We start from the raw sequence: 16,178 nt of genomic DNA on the forward strand, positions 1-16,178 counted from the left end.
GCTGTATGCTAAGAGTTGTTTAAATAAGAAATGTCTCCTCACCTTGGTTGGTGAATTCCTCTGTGGTATGGCTTCGCAGTTATAGAATAGACTTTAGTGTTGGATAGCGATCCGTTCAAATACTGATTCTACCACTTATTAGAAAAATAGTTCATGTCTTCAAGCCTGAGTGCCCTTGTTGACATGACCTACCTTTCAGATTGGCTAATTCATTCACTCGGTAGGCATTTATGGAACGTTTTCAGTTGCCAAAACTTCTTGTGTGAATTAAGTAAGATAATGTCTCTGGGCTTCCTCTGGGTGAAGTTCCAGCAGAGAGCCATCCACATGGGAAATTTTCACTACAGGGAATGATACTTTCAACAAAGATGATGGCTTTGTGATGTTCTTTATCAGTCTGGTCATCACAGTCACGGCAAAAGTTGACAATAGGAGTCAATTTCTCAAACCTTTCCATTGCCTTTTGTTTTCCTTTTCTAATTTCTTTCCTTCCTCCCTTTATTCTCTCTCTCTTCCCACCTGTCTCTCTCGCGTGTGTATGTATGTGTGTGTGTGTGTGTGTGTGTGTGTGTGTGTGTGTGTGTATATATATATTTTTTTTTAATGTGCACAACTTGACAAAAGTATATGATCCCCTGTTTACTTTCTTTTACCAGAATGGAGTCTACTGAAAAATGTGAAGTGGTAATTCAACATTTTAATGGAAAATATCTGAAAACACCACCAGGCATCCCAGGTAAGAAATGTCATTAAAAAGGCCTAGTGCTATTTTTAAAAATGATTATGTGGTAAGGCCCTTCACTGGTCACTGGAAAGAAAAACTTTGCTTTTATAAATCTGTATTTTTTGGGGGGAAGGGTACTGGGGATTGAACTCAGGGGTACTTAACCACTAATCCACATCGCCAACCCTATTTTGTATTTTATTTAGAGACGGGGTCTCACTGAGTTGACATTGAACTCTCAATCCTCTGGCTTTAGCATCCTGAGGCTCAGTGGAGTGGCATGAATGTATATTATTATTTCTTTATTTATATATGACAGCAGAATGCATTACAGTTCTTATTACACATAAACTGCACAATTTTTCATATCTCTGGTTGTATACAAGGTATATTTACGCAAATTTGTGTCTTCATACATGTACTTTGGATAATAATGAACATCACATTCTACCATCATTTATAACCCCATACCCCCTCCCTTCCCCTCTAACCCCTCTGCTCTACGTAGAGTTCATCTATTCCTTCCATGCTCCCTCTCTCTATCCCACTATGAAGTACTATACACTAACTCATCTTTCTCAAAAGTTTCTTAGTGTATCTTCTTTGGCCTTTGTCTGAACATTTTCTTGGCTAAAGTAAAATAGAAGAAAAACACAGCAAAGTTCATTAACAAAGAGTTTGTTTAAAACATTAGGGAAGGTTATAACTCTTATCATTAATGTTGACACCTTGTAGTTTGTAGTTTATAAAATATTAAACAGTGATATTCACAGTGGAGTCCACAGATTGATGCCCGTCTCCAAGCTTTTCCTAGAAGTCCATGACAAGAAAAGTACAGAAAGGAAAGTAAGCAATCAGAAACATTTATGGCAATTTGACACTGTCAGGAATTCTAAATGCCAAATTTTATATTTTATAAACATATCAATTACTGACAGACTGAAACTTTTGAAAAAAATACCATCCATTCATTAGAGATAATTGGAGAAGTTCCAAATTAGACTACCCCGTGGCATTTTGTATGGGGCAATTTTAAGGCAAATTCTTAAGGTTCTACAAATGTTATAATAAAAGATATAACTTCATGCTCTCAGGAGTTCTATTCAGCATAAGAAAAGTCAAATATACCATGTGTATCAGTATTATAAATGCCTCAACTTGATATTAATCTGGCAGCAAGTTACATGTAAAGTATTTGATAATAGGTAAGTTAATTTAAAAAATGTACTTTCACTAATGCATAAAAACTTAAAAGATTGAATGAAGGATTAAACTGAGAAAAATTCCAATAAGTAAAGAACTATCTTTGTGATGAATGTTTTTTTTTCTTTCTTTTTTTTTTTTTTTGCTGTTGTTTGTTTGTTTTTAGGTTTTGTTTTTGTTTGTTTTTTGCTTTTTACAGTATGATGATTCTCAGGAAGGAAAACTAAGCTTGATTTCAAGTGTTTGTGCCACAATGCAGCGTTAAAGCTCCTTAAAGAGTATAGGGGTGGAGTATTTCAGTTCCTTACAATAGCTCAAGGTCATACAGAAGGGAAATGTGGATAAAAAAAAAAATGTTCTGGTGGAAGAGTCAGGAGTTGTTTTGTTTTTGTTTTGTTTATGATTTAGTGGGTGGGTGAGTGGTCAGAAAAGCAAGACGACCCATCACACTGGCACTGGGTGATGTGGAAGACCCAAAGTAGCTGATGACCGGTAAATCAGTGAGTGAACATAGAGCAGAGACTGTGCCTTGATCTGGTTATCTCCCATGCATAACATCCCCTCGAGAACTGACTGCATTATGATCCAATTGGAGACATATGGTGTTGTTAAGAGAAGAGTTAGCAGTTTTCATCTCAGCATGTAAGCTGCCCTTGCATTTTAGGAGAAATGCTTTTTTTTTTTTCCCGTTTAGCATAAACAGATATTTTAAGACACTCTGCTCAGACCTGTCATTGAATCAAGGAATGGCATTGTTAGTGGATTTTCCTCTTATTTATCCCAGTTGATACAACAGATGCCTGTTTATGCAGCAGGCATTCAAACTAGATATGAATTATATTGTTTTGTAAGAAATTTAAAAGCAAGAAAACTATGCGGAAATTATTGTTGATTAAATTTTAACATGGGTGTTTTACTTTTTAGATTTCATCGTTTTGGAAAAAAAGACATTGAAATCCTTCTTGACCCAATTGATTTTAAAATGTTTTGTTTGGTTTTCCCCATAGAACATACAGTTGACTAATACAATTTAATGCTTAAGACAAAGAATGTCACTGCAAATCCTCAAATGTCCGGGTGTCCTTCTTGAATACACAGACTGTGACATTAACCTATCTAATATCATAGCTACACCCAATGGAAACATTGTGAATAGCAGGAATTTGGTTATAAGTTTCTCTTCACTTAGATCTCATGGGAATAAGAAAAAAATGATACTCAATTATAAAACTCTTAGAGATATAGTTTATGAGCTTTGCACTCAATATAATAGAATTGAATATATAATATTGATCAGCATCTATTCTCAAATTTGCTTGTTTATGTATCACTTTGGAAGTCAATTAGTTTAATAGAAGTTTCAGATGGTAATTAAAAATACTTAATCATTGATATGTAAATATATGTGAAATAAAAGAGGACATAAGGTAAGATATGGGTATTTTTAAAGGTTCAGTAGTAAAATCTTTACTGGTATCATTTCTATGTAAGGCCTGGTATAATCAAATTTGGTTATGTTATCTGTCTTTATTCATCCTCATTGCTTATTTTGTTAGATATCATTGAAATATTATTTTCAGAAATTCATATCTTAATCCAAATTTTTATTCCATCTTGAAGACAGAAAAAGGAATACCACTAGTCCTGATAGCTGGGGATAGTCCTTTGACTTATTTTTTAAAGTGACCATTTCTTAACCAATTTCAATACAGTATTTTAGTGAGCTTGTCCTTGCTTGTGATTGTACTAATTAAAACCAACATTAATTGATTTGGCCTACCTAAAACAAAAATAGAAATAAAAAAAATCTGAAAAGGCTCAGTATACTGCACTACCAAAATTTAGCATGCTTGAGTTCAGAAGCTGATGATTTTGCAGAACTGCACATTGATGATTTTGATGCAGGACTTTAAGACTGAGTAAATGAGGACCCACAGTGATCCAGTAATGGCCTGAGATTCTCAGGCACCAAGTCTGGTGTCAAAAAGATTACATGCAAAATAAGTTAGGTTCTTTTTAAAAGCTCTGCTTTTAATCTTACTCTAAGCAAGTACCAAGCAATGGGTACCATATTCCCTTGCTGACCTCTCCATTTAGGAAGGTATTGGGGAAATACTGCATGTGCTATTGAGCAAATACAATGCCATTTTTATGTCTGTTGCTCCAGAGAATAATGATTATTTCCCCAAGATATGTGAAGCTAATTATTTTCCTGAGATGAACATATAGTTTTCAAATTTCCTATGGTGCCATTTTTATAAAATAAAGAGAAAAATAACTACTTCAACCCAAAACTTTGACATTTTGCCTTTAATTAATTTCTTCTTCTTCTTTTCTTTGTCTCTTTGTTTGTTTGTTTGTTTATTTCTTTCTCTTTATTTTCTTGGTACCCAGGATTGAACCCAGGGGCACTTAAACACTGAGCTTCATCCCCAACCCTTTTAATATTTTATTTTGAAACAGGGTCTCCCAAAATTGCTTAGGACCTTGCTATGTTGGCAAGGCTGGCTTTGAACTTGCAATCATCCTGCCTCAGCCTCCTGAGCCACTAGGATTACAAGGGTGCCCCACTGTGCCATTGTCTCTGAATTTCAAATCCTAACATTTCATAGTTAAGGACATTTGCAAGGACATAAAACATTGACCACATTTATGTTGCTGGCACCATTTTTATTTGAATCATCATGAAAATAACTTTCTCTTTAAACATGATTCATGTTGATATGGAGTTTTCATTGTTGATAGATAATGTGAGCTAGGAGGGAATTTTATATATACCTTCTTTTGGATCTTGCTTTCCCTCTGGACTCCTCCAATTTATTCATAAAATATCTAATTTTAATGAGTATAACATGAATCATTAATGCCTCTTAGCATCTCCCCAAACCCACCTTGTTTACTTTAGATTATAATGTTATTCCTAGGTTTTCATTACCTGGAATAGTGAAGCTAAATATCAATGCCAGAAATCAAACTTTGAGTAGGAGCGTAGTTGATACAGGAAGTTAACAAAATCAGGCATCAGTGTTGCTATGAGCAGGTAAGAAGGAGAGGCTATAGAGGCAGGTGTTAAACAGTGTCAATCATTTGAGTGTTGTTGCCATCTGCAGAAAAAGATCATCCAGTATATTCTCCCTCCCCTAGAGAAAAAAAGAAAACACAGTGTTCCATAAATGTTGCATGTCCTACATATCGATCTTGATGCTTTCTGGACAAAATGAAGGATCATTAGTTGCTTGCCTGCCTAACCCCAGACATTTCTTTGTCCTGTAATGAATCGCACAGCAATGTTGTGCAGCCCCAAAGCGTTCCAATTTCAAATATCTGGCAAAAGCAAAGGGTAAGTTCCCAGACACTTCAGGGATCTGTAGGGCATGAACTTGAAAGGCTCACTTTCAAAGAGCCCCTGGAGCACAGCAATGCACCATGCGGAAAAGGCTTCCACATGTCAGGACATGTATTGATGAACAGAACATGCAGCCTGGCTTATAGAAAAATAAATCATGGTGTGCTCTCAGACGTTTGCCTGTAAGCACACGTTCCTATCAGTAAAAGAGTGTTTCCTGAAGAAAATGGAATAATCCACTTCTGATAGGACTTTCTCATTTTTAGATAATTGTTTCTCATCCCAATGAACCCCAAGAGGTAGGGAAGGTTTGAGAGGAAGCTTACCATTATAGGGACCTTTTCAAATTTAACAGATCTGTTACCAACAGAAATTTAGACAAATATTGAAGTACTAGAGAACATGTTTTTTTTTATAATAAATAAAATAAAACTCATATGCCTTCTGATGCTTGACCATAGTAATTTTACTATTTTGTGTTGATGCAAATAAAAATGTAATTGTAGATGTATATGTGTGTGTATATATATGTGTGTGTGTATTACATTTAACATATACTTTATGAGAGCATGCAAGGAAATATATTTATAATACGATAATTTAAAAAAGAGAGAGAAGAAATATTTGTTTAAATGTAAAACTCCTCCCAGAATAAAATATTCACAACTTATTTAAATGCTACTTATATTGAAAAGGATATTGAAAAATATGAACTTTGAGTAATTGGTTTTTCAATTATAATTTTCTTTTGGGAGGGACACCAAGTATTGAACCCAGGGATGTTTAATCACTAAATAACATTCCCAGACCTTTTTCATATTTTACTTAGAGAAAGGGTCTTGCTAAGTTGCTTCGGGCCTCACTAAATTTCTGAGGCTGACTTTGAACTTGTGATCCCCCTGCCTCAGCCTCCTGAATTGCTGGGAATAATTATAGGCACAGACTACCATGCCTCACATTCACTCAGAATATTTAGGAGTTGGAAATGTTGCAGAAAGTCATAATTTGTGTTTCTTCAGTTATGCCAGTCTATTAAGTCCACAGATGTACCTAATGTTGAGAGGCAGGTAACAAATAGAAAAATACTGTGGTTTATTTAGACAAAAAAAAATTCCTTACTGTCTTGCTCAGGTGAAACAGTATCCAACTTTAAGTATTTCATCTTTGTGAAATAAAATCTCATTTGTATAACATACTTTGTAAACACTACAATCCCCAATCAGATATCATTTTGGATTTCTTCTCTGTAAAGGGACTTTGGTAATATTTAAGTGCAACTTTTTGTCAAACCTTTCATATTTATGTTAGTGATGCCTTCTAGATGATTTCTGTGTATCAAACCAATAATTCCTTTTTATGGTGGAGAAAGCACAATTAGAATATTAATGAACTTCATAGAGCAGCCAGAAAACTTTATGGCTAGTGACATTGACATTATTGGATCAGTGTGAATTCTGTGAAAACGTATCTGGTCAATCAACCTTTGATCTCAGCCTTCCTGTGGAGCCACATATGGTTTTGTGAAGGTAAACATGTAGGACTCTAGATATAAAGGGAACAAAGATTCATCCTTAGGAGACGAGAAATAATTGAAATAGATTTTGTGCCTCATGCGGTTGTAATTTTAGCTTTAGCTGAGATAGGCAGTCTTTTTGTGTCCTTAAAGCATCTTACCTTGGCTTTATCCCTAGTATTTTTGCTTTTACTTCTCAGGAAAAAGCTAGAAATGTCTACTCAACCACCACAGGTCTTCTGTAGACTTTGGGGAAACCTTCCATCAGTGGGCGTCAGTGGATGACATCCAGCCTATCCTCCTTTTGATGGTCAAGTCTGAGTCATGATCTACAGAGTTCCTTGGGCTCTTACCCCTCGTAGCAACATGCTGATGGGGCCATCTTTTCTTGCCTTATCTTTCTTCCCTGCCTTCTCTTTCCCATCATATCCATATTCTGGTTTCAGCTCCTAATTGAGCTACCTTGTCCTAGACTCTGTTTTTAGAGAACGAAAATTAAAGTTGAGTTTTAATAATTACAATGGAGAATCCCTTTTTGACTCAGAACTTTTTGGTCTAGAGGAAGGGAGACCCAGCTAAAGGAGTGAAGTGAATTTCATGGACTAGAGTATCCTGTAGTTCATGGCTTTGGGTTAATGAAGGTTGCAGTTAACAAAAAAGATATGAAAAAAGATAATAAAAAACACCAGCAGTGGCATGACTGGCTTTAGTAGAGTTGACATAAAGAAGTGGATGGTTGATGGAAATTCAAGGGATGTAAAGCAGTCACAGTGCTAGCAAAGATATCCAGACATAGGGAATTACCATTACCACAAAGGTAACTGTTGAAGTGTGGTCTTTGTTAAATATGAACTCGTGCATGCCTGTGGTTGGGTGAAGTAAAGTGCAAGTGATCTTTAGCTGAGTAATTGGAGGCTTCTGATTATAATATGGGAAGGTTTTTTGATAATACTTGAGACTGCATGACTTAATCTCACACACTGATGCTCCTGAAATCCTAATTTTCATAGGAACAGGTTAAAAAGTGTCAAGGATAGTGAAGTAACTTTTTTAATCTTACCTGATTCTGACTTTTCCAAACCATGATCATTTCCGTGTTTTGTAGATTTATGGGCTGTGTGCGTAGCTCGGTGTAAGCCTTCAATAAATGTTCTTTGGAGGGTACAATCCCATGAAGTGAATGTCCTTCATACTTGTATTTTCTTACAATGAGCTTCCCGAGGGTGTGTGTGTGGGGGGGGGGAGTGTGCACATCTCCAGCTGAACAAACATGCAGCTAACATGGAGGAAAACCTTGAGGGATGTCAATCCATATTTTCTTAATTTTTTTCAAAAAACCCTGTACATGCCCATATCTATCTAAATAGCAAGAAATGGGAAGAGAGAAAAAGAGCACTTGAAATGTTCAGAAGAGCACAAAACTTAAATGAGCAATATTCCAGTTACTTTTTGGAAGCATGTTTCCAAGACTGCTTGCTTTGCAAGGTGTTATTCTGCCGGCCTAATCATTATCTCTTTAAAGAACTCATTCTGGTCCAGTGCAATGAAAAATTTTGTTTTCCTGGCAACGGTCTTGCCTAATTACACTGAAATCCTGTCTGTATCTTAACTTTTTGCCACTGGTACGTTATTGAGCTACACTTTCACTTTGTTTTTCTTCTTTTTCATTTTGAAAAAGTGGCTATCAAGAGAATAAATAGAAAAGAGAGTTTCCTGGTCTATTCTTTTGTCCCTTTTGGAATAATGTTTGCTTCTTGCCTGGAGGAAATTCCACACTGCCCTGCTCCCTATTGTAATATTGTATAGAATTTGTAGTTCTTATCAGTAGGACCTTATTAATGCTTTGCTGAGCATATCTTTTCTATTGTTATGCATCAAGCACCATGAGTAGCAGCAGAATTCTTCTAGGGTGTCATTTTGTTGCAGGAACTAATAATTTAAAGTACTTGTAAATTGATGCAATGGGGAAAAGAAATGAGGAAGTTTCCAATAAATCTTCAAAATCATGAATAATCTTCAAACATTATTACTAAAAGAGTAACACCGTTCAAAGTCTGCCAAAATTTCTGAATTAAAGACTTTACAGTAAAAACTTATCAAATAAATGATAGGGCCTTAATTTTATCACCAAGACCATGTTGGCTTTGCCTTCCATTAGCATCACTAATGAGCAATAAAACCATTTAATGTGTATGGGAGTAAGTCTTATTAGGAAGCAAAGAGGGTTGAGGGGCTGTAGACCAATTAAGATACCAGCTAGGGAGACCAAACAGAATAATTAAGTGTTTAGTACATTTCCAAATCTACGATTTCATATAATAGGTTTGATTTAAAAATAAATTCTAGCCAATTTCTAAAGAAATGGATAGTATTCTGCATTGAATACTTGCCATTCTCTCCCAGTAACTGCCAAAAAGCCTGCCATATCACACAAAACCATGTATGATGTAAGCTCTTTAGAATGAAAGTCTACAAAACTGAAGGAGATATTTTAAGAGGAATATAAATGAAAACACCATTAGGCAAGCTCGGAACCAGCTATCATTTGTTTATCTTCTTATTTGCTTCCTCAGATTTCTCATGTCTTTAAGTTGATGAATGATGAATCAATTAATTTACTATTATTTTAATAATTTTTTCAGTACAAAAAGAAAAATTTCATAGGACATTTGCATATGTATGTTCTTGTTTTAGATTTCTCATATTTCAAAGACACATTTGACCCAGTAGAGTGTGAATTTTTCTAAGAATGATCTTTGATGTTTATCTCTCCTTTTGTTTTTCTTTTCTTTCCAACAAGACTCTTCAGTCCATTTAGATACAAGTACTGCACCTTGCCCTTTGTTTCAGGCATCTAAACCAATCCTTGGCACAAAATATTACTAATAATTATTTGTAAAAAATAAGTACGTAAATATTTGTAGTAGGCAGAATAATAGTAGGCCTCTCAAAGATCCATTATTCTTAACCCCTAATACTGTAAAATAGTTTATATGGAAAATAGGTATTAAGGTTTCAACTGAAATTAATATTGCTAATAGATGGAAAAACAGGGAAATTATCCTGGATTATCTGGTAAGTCACACACATCCTTGAAAGTGAAGAGAAAGGTAGAAGGCATGAGAATGATACAATGTGAAAAAAGACTTGATCCACCTTCTTGGGGTTGGAGGAGTATGGGAGCCCTGAGAAACTGAGATGGACAAGGAATTGGATTCTCCCAAGATATAAAACCCATTGTGTTTTATGACTTGAAGTTTTTAATGATCCGTTATAGGGACAACAGAAAACTTCACCCATTAGCACTGAACTTGTTTTATCTGACTTTCACCCACACTATTCTTTTTTTTTTTTAATGTCTATTCTTAAGTTTTAGGTGGACGCAGTATCTTTCTTTTACATTTATGTGGTGCTGAGGATCGAACCCAGTGCCTCGTGCATGCGAGGCGAGCACTCTACCACTGAGCCACCACCCCAGCCCCAATCCCCAGTTTTTAATGGTCTATACTGTGTACACGAAATGCCTCTGGAAAACTCTCATAGTTTCTTTTACTTTTTATCTATTTCATGAGTTGCTTTGCATTACTTGTATGATAAACAGGAAAAAAAACCTATCTTGTTAAATGAATTTCAACTTAGTTTCTTTATATCTTCTTATAAAGATATGCTACAGTAGAAAATATTAAGCATCCTCAGAAAGCTTTTATAAAGGGGGGAATGGTCCTTAGACCTCAGAGAACATCATTCTTAATTTCTCTTATTAGTGAATTATAGTTACACATAATAATTGGATTCATTTTGACAGAATCATAAATTCATGGAATTTGATTTATTTCATTTCAGTTCCCATTTTCATGCCCCCACTTTCCTCCTTATTCCCGTTTTCCTTTCTCTACTGATCTTCCTTTCACTCACTTATTTATTATTTTTGATTGATGCCTTATAAATATACATAAAGGTGAAATCCATGGTGATATATTTATACATGCACATAATGTGATTTTGCTAAATTCATTTCACATTTCCTCTCTTTTCCTGTCACTACTTCTCTAATTTCTTCTACTCCACTACACTTCCCTACATCTTTGATATCTAATCTCCACCTCCTTTTTTCACATTCCTCTGCTCTTGTTTCCACATATGAGAGAAAACATGTGACATTAGACATTAACTGTCTGAGTCTGGCTAGTTCACATAGCATGATGTTCTCCAGTTCCAGGCATTTACTGGCAAATGCATAATATTATTCTTTATGGCTGAGTAGAACTTCATTGTGTATATAGACCACATTTTCTTAATCCGTTCATCTATTGATAGGCATCAGGGCTGGTTCCATAATTTGGCTATTGTGAATTATGCTGTTATAAATATTGATGTGGCTGTATCAGTATAGTATGGTGATTTTAGTCCTTTTGGATGAATACCGAGGACTGGGATAGCTGGGTCATATAGTAGTTTCATTCCTAGTTTTTTGAGGAATCTCCATACTGTTTCCTGGAATGATTATACAAATTCACAGTCCCACCAACAATGTATGAGTGTACCTTTTTTCCCCCACTTCTTTGCCAACATTGATTATTATTTATATTTTTTGTAATTGCCATTCTGAGGGAGTGAGATGAAATCTTAGTGTAGTTTTGATATATGTTTCCCTGGTGAGTGTATTTTTAATTCAAATAAATAACTCATTAACTTAAACCATCTATTATATAAAATATGCTAGGAAAAGTATACCAGTGTAAATCTAAATTCCATGCAAATTGTTTCTCTTTAGGTCTCAACATAAACAATTGCTCTCAATAATTCTGATGATTGAAGAAGTGTTAGGTTTGGGAAAAATCTATAAGGTTATAAGTTGATATCAACTGAAAGTTTGGATGATTTTACTTAAAGTATTAATCGTGTTCCCATCTCAATTTACTGCCCTATGAAATAAGCAGTGTCTTAAAGCTTCAAATGGTTGAGTTCCCTATGGGATCTTAGTTTTGAGACATGAATTTAAAATACTGGGGGGAAGGAAACATTGATACTCATTACTATGTTTTAACAAGGATTGTTATATTTCAAGTGATTAAATAAAAAAAAATGTCTGGGTATGGTGATGCACACCTATAATCCCAGTGACTTGGGAGGCTTAGGCAGGAGGATTGTAAGTTCAAAGCCAGTCTCAGCAACTTAGTAAGACTCTGACTAAAGATAAAAAATATAAAGAATTGTGGATGAATCTCAGTATCAAAGCACTCCTATATTCAATTGCCAGTCTCATAAAAACAAACATAAAAACTCCCAAAACTGAGGACTTCAACAGCCTTTGTTTATGTGGATTGCATTTATTAATATTTAGAAATTAAGACTGAAGAAAGGTTAAAGATTTATTTATGAATTCAGTAAGTGATATTTTCCTAAAAAAAAAAAAAAAGGAAAGAAAGCTAAAATGTAAGTAAATTTTCAAAAATGTGTTCCTTGACACAAGTGTATTATCCCTGTGGCAAGATTGGGAGGCTGCACATGTGAAATCACAACAGTTTTCTCTTGATCTAATGGGACCTATTTGGAACCAGAGATTTCTATCAAATTGTTATAATAGTTGAGTCACAGAGACACCCTAAAGAAAAACAACTCAGCAATTTAAGTTGATTTCTAGCTGTTTGTTATTAGAACAGACGTTTGTGTACCCAGGGTGCTGGATCAACTTCCATTAGACAGCGTCTGCATCACTGTCTTTAGATATACTGCACTCAGCCTGCAGGAGCCTATTTTGCTGATGAGCAATGACATTGACAAAGACCTAGCAATCTGGGTCCCTCTGGTTGGGCCAGCCCATAAACAATGACTGTTAGGGAGTTCTTTGATTCCCAGTAAAGGCAACCTGTGTGTCATCTACACCATCTCCATAGCTCCCTTGAAGGACTCAGCAGTTAGCCTTTATGGAACTCTTCTTACCTCTGTCCCCTTGCCTGATACCTTCACTCCATGAACCTAATTTTCTCTTCCCCTACTGGCTTTTCGTGGAACTACATCCTAATAATTCAGTTTCCAAGCATTCTTGTTTCCAGGTCTGCTTCTGATGAAACCAAAATAGATTGGTGATCTATTTGTTTTCGTTAATATTTTGAGCTTTCAAGTCTCATCTGTAAAATATACTCTTAAGTAAACCGAATTCCTCAGTATAGTTTGTGAGAGAATTCAAACATAAATATAAAAGTCCTTAAACTCCCTCGTTCACTGGGAATGGAAATACTAAAGACACTTTTAATTAAGGAATGTAACAGACTGGCTTCATTTGTTTTGTTGGTGCTGGGGATCAAACCCAGGGCCTCCCACATGCTAAGCATGAACTCTGCCACTGAGCTACATCCCCAGCCCTATTACAGGGTTTTTTGGTAAAAGACATACACAGATTAAGTTTCAGTAAGACTTTTGCAGTAGAAGACAAAATTGTAATTAGATATTCTGTGAGTGAGCACAGCACTGTTTGATAGTATGAGTTAGCTAATCACATTATACTTTGATAAAAGTGTATACAAAATAATCAAAATTGGATATGATCTAAGTATGTTATGTGCATGTATAAATATGCCACAACGAAACTCATTATTTTGTATAATTAAAATGCACTAAAAAGAAATAATGGTGAATACATATGTGTGTGTATGTATGTATGTATGTGAAACTTGGGTTTAAATATAAAAACATCTTAAAATACACAAGCATTGAAGTCAAATATTAAAACTAACCTAGGGTGGGAGGGAAATGGAGGGGGCAGGGGATTAGCAAGGATAGTGGAATGTGATGAACATCATTATCTAAAGTACATGTATGAAGATACAAATTGGGTGTCAACTTACTTTGTATACAGAGAGATGAAAAATTGTGTTATACATGTGTATAAGAATTGTAATGCAAAAAAAAGAAGCACATGTATAAATTCATGAATTGGTGTGAACATACTTTATATACAAAGATATGAAAAATTTTGCTCTATATGTGTAATAAGAATTGTAATGCATTCTGCTGTTGTGTATTTTAAAAATTAAAATCAATTAAATATAATAATAATAATAATAATACAACTAACCTATTTTTATATGCAGCCACTTTAAAATAGCATGGAGACTGTCAGCTGAATGGTGTTCCAGAGACTCTTGGAAGTCCCTGAAATCTTTTCTAGTAGTCTTCAAGATCAAAAACATCTTCATAGTAATTTTAATACATCATTTGCCTTTTTTATTCTGATTCTCTCACGCCTGTAGAGTGGAGCATCACAGTGACTACATGATTTGCATTATAGAAAAAGGGGGAATATAGAAGCAGATGTGTGAATCTGTTGTCTACTAAGCCAGAAATTATAAAGATTTTCAAAAACGTAGAGTGAAGCCATTCTAATAATGATTTTGTTTTTGAAAATAATTTAAATATAAAAATATTGATGTTAACATGTAAATTGGTTTATTACTTTAAAATTTAGTAAGGGCATCTGAAAATGTCTCAGATTTATTTTTCAAATGGTGAATCTTGATAGATATTATATTAAGACTATCTATATACATAGTTTTGTGAGGCTTGAATAATTTTTGAGAACAAAGATAGGTCCTAAGACAAAAAGAAAAAAAAATGAAACAAACCTTGAAAATTGCTGATATACAGTATAATTCAAGTCTTTCTTCTGAATATTAGAAAAGACTAAAAAAAATAGAATGAACATAAAGTTTAAAAGATCCTCTCATTTTTTAAAAAAAACAAATCTTATTTTGAAAGACCAGGCATGTCCTAAAAAGCTAATTTAAATCAAAGAATTAAGAAACAGAATTCAATGAGTTATAGGACTATTTTTTTTTTGTAAACAAGCTTCCAGGTAATTTTATATGAGTAGATTGTTTGCATTTGCACTATCATTTTGATTAGCAAATGATAACTGTTTGAGAGAATATATGAACATGTTATTGAAGTAGTATGTTTTATCAGAATATGTATGTGCTGGCATTGTGGAATTGGAACTGTGTGAATATGTGGGTGCATGTGAATCTGCCAGAATTTGGGGGGGATTTAATGTCTAAGAGCCAGAAAGCCAACCACAGACATCACACAGGAGTTGTTGTCTTAAAGGCTATTCTGTTTTGCTTCTTTTGGTCACTGCTCATTTCAGAAGTGCCCATCTTATAGCTGGACTCTGACTACATTTCCTCATATGGAGCATCTTAAAGATGAGCTTCCAGGCTTACTGGTTATAGAAAATGATAACTGATAAATGAGAAGCAAGAATTTAAACACTGATGCACAATTAAATGTATAATATTATTATTATTCACATAAAATATTTTTTTTGGTTTGTTTTCAGAAATGGTAAAATCTCCTTTTATAGAATCACACCATTGTGAATTTCTTTAAGCTAAATATATGTTCCACCAATTTGAAATAGCAATAGGGAAAGTACTTACCTCGTCATCCTTAGTAACTAATTATAATTTTATCTGGCTGAATCCATGTAATACATAAAAGAATGTAAGATGAGATTTCTCACATAATTTATTTTGAAAAGACATGATTTAATGTTTGTCTACACCTTTTGACAACGCCTCTATTTCTCTCATCCCCCAAACAAGCATTGTTCATCTTTGATGATAATGTTAAAGAAAAGAGCAATATCCATCCAACTAATGCTATATTTTCTATGAAAACTTTATGACTGAGATCCTCTTTTTCCTCTGTGAATTTAATTGATTGGAGAACAAACCATAGAGAATGCCATTTTGCCTTTGGAGGAAAATGAATTCTGGCTTGAATTTTGATCTTGTCTCTTCTTCAGTTTTGAACTTGGACATATTATTTAGCCTGTTGCCTTGTTCTTCCTGGGATCGAATGGCTCTAGTAATTGACAACAGTATCTCCTTTGCAAAAGTGTTCCTAGAATTAACTGAGAAATTTTGTACAGCTTCAAAAAGAGAGCTGGTAGGATATGGTACGTGTCACTAGCATTATTAATAGTATCTATAAAGCATCATCAGAATCACTTCAAAATTGATATCCACTTTCTAGTCTGAGAATATGATTTCACTTTGATGGTTGAGTTCTATGATCTACAACCATCAATGGGAATTATCTGGACAAACTATATAAACTCTACGTCCTTTATGGGTACTCTTCCATTTTGAGCATTATGCATAATTGCCGCATCTCATTCTAGATTGGTATTCAATAAATTCTAAGGTGTCCATGTTGATGTTCATCCATTTCCTGAGATAATTGGAAAAAGTATGGCATGAGATAAATATTTACTAGGACTTTGCTGAGGTGACTCACAGATTCATAAACACTGATCATACTTTTCATAGAACTAAATGGCCATCTAAATGCAGAGTGTTATTAAAACAACTGCAAAACTTTTGTGTCAT

The 16,178-nt window shown here is 34.5% G+C and overlaps 1 protein-coding gene across 4 annotated transcripts in view; it reads left to right on the forward strand.

Moving 5' to 3' along the window:
• Positions 1-16,178, forward strand: part of Rbms3 (RNA binding motif single stranded interacting protein 3) — a 663,558-nt gene that overhangs the window by 423,375 nt on the left and 224,005 nt on the right. For all 4 annotated transcript variants that reach the window (XM_076843087.1, XM_076843092.1, XM_076843100.1 and 1 more), the window contains exon 6: positions 657-736. In XM_076843087.1, coding sequence (XP_076699202.1) covers positions 657-736 — 80 coding nt within the window. The remainder of the gene's footprint in view (positions 1-656; positions 737-16,178) is intronic.

The sequence above is a fragment of the Callospermophilus lateralis genome, chromosome 1 (assembly GCF_048772815.1).
Source record: "Callospermophilus lateralis isolate mCalLat2 chromosome 1, mCalLat2.hap1, whole genome shotgun sequence".
Lineage (NCBI taxonomy): Eukaryota > Metazoa > Chordata > Mammalia > Rodentia > Sciuridae > Callospermophilus > Callospermophilus lateralis.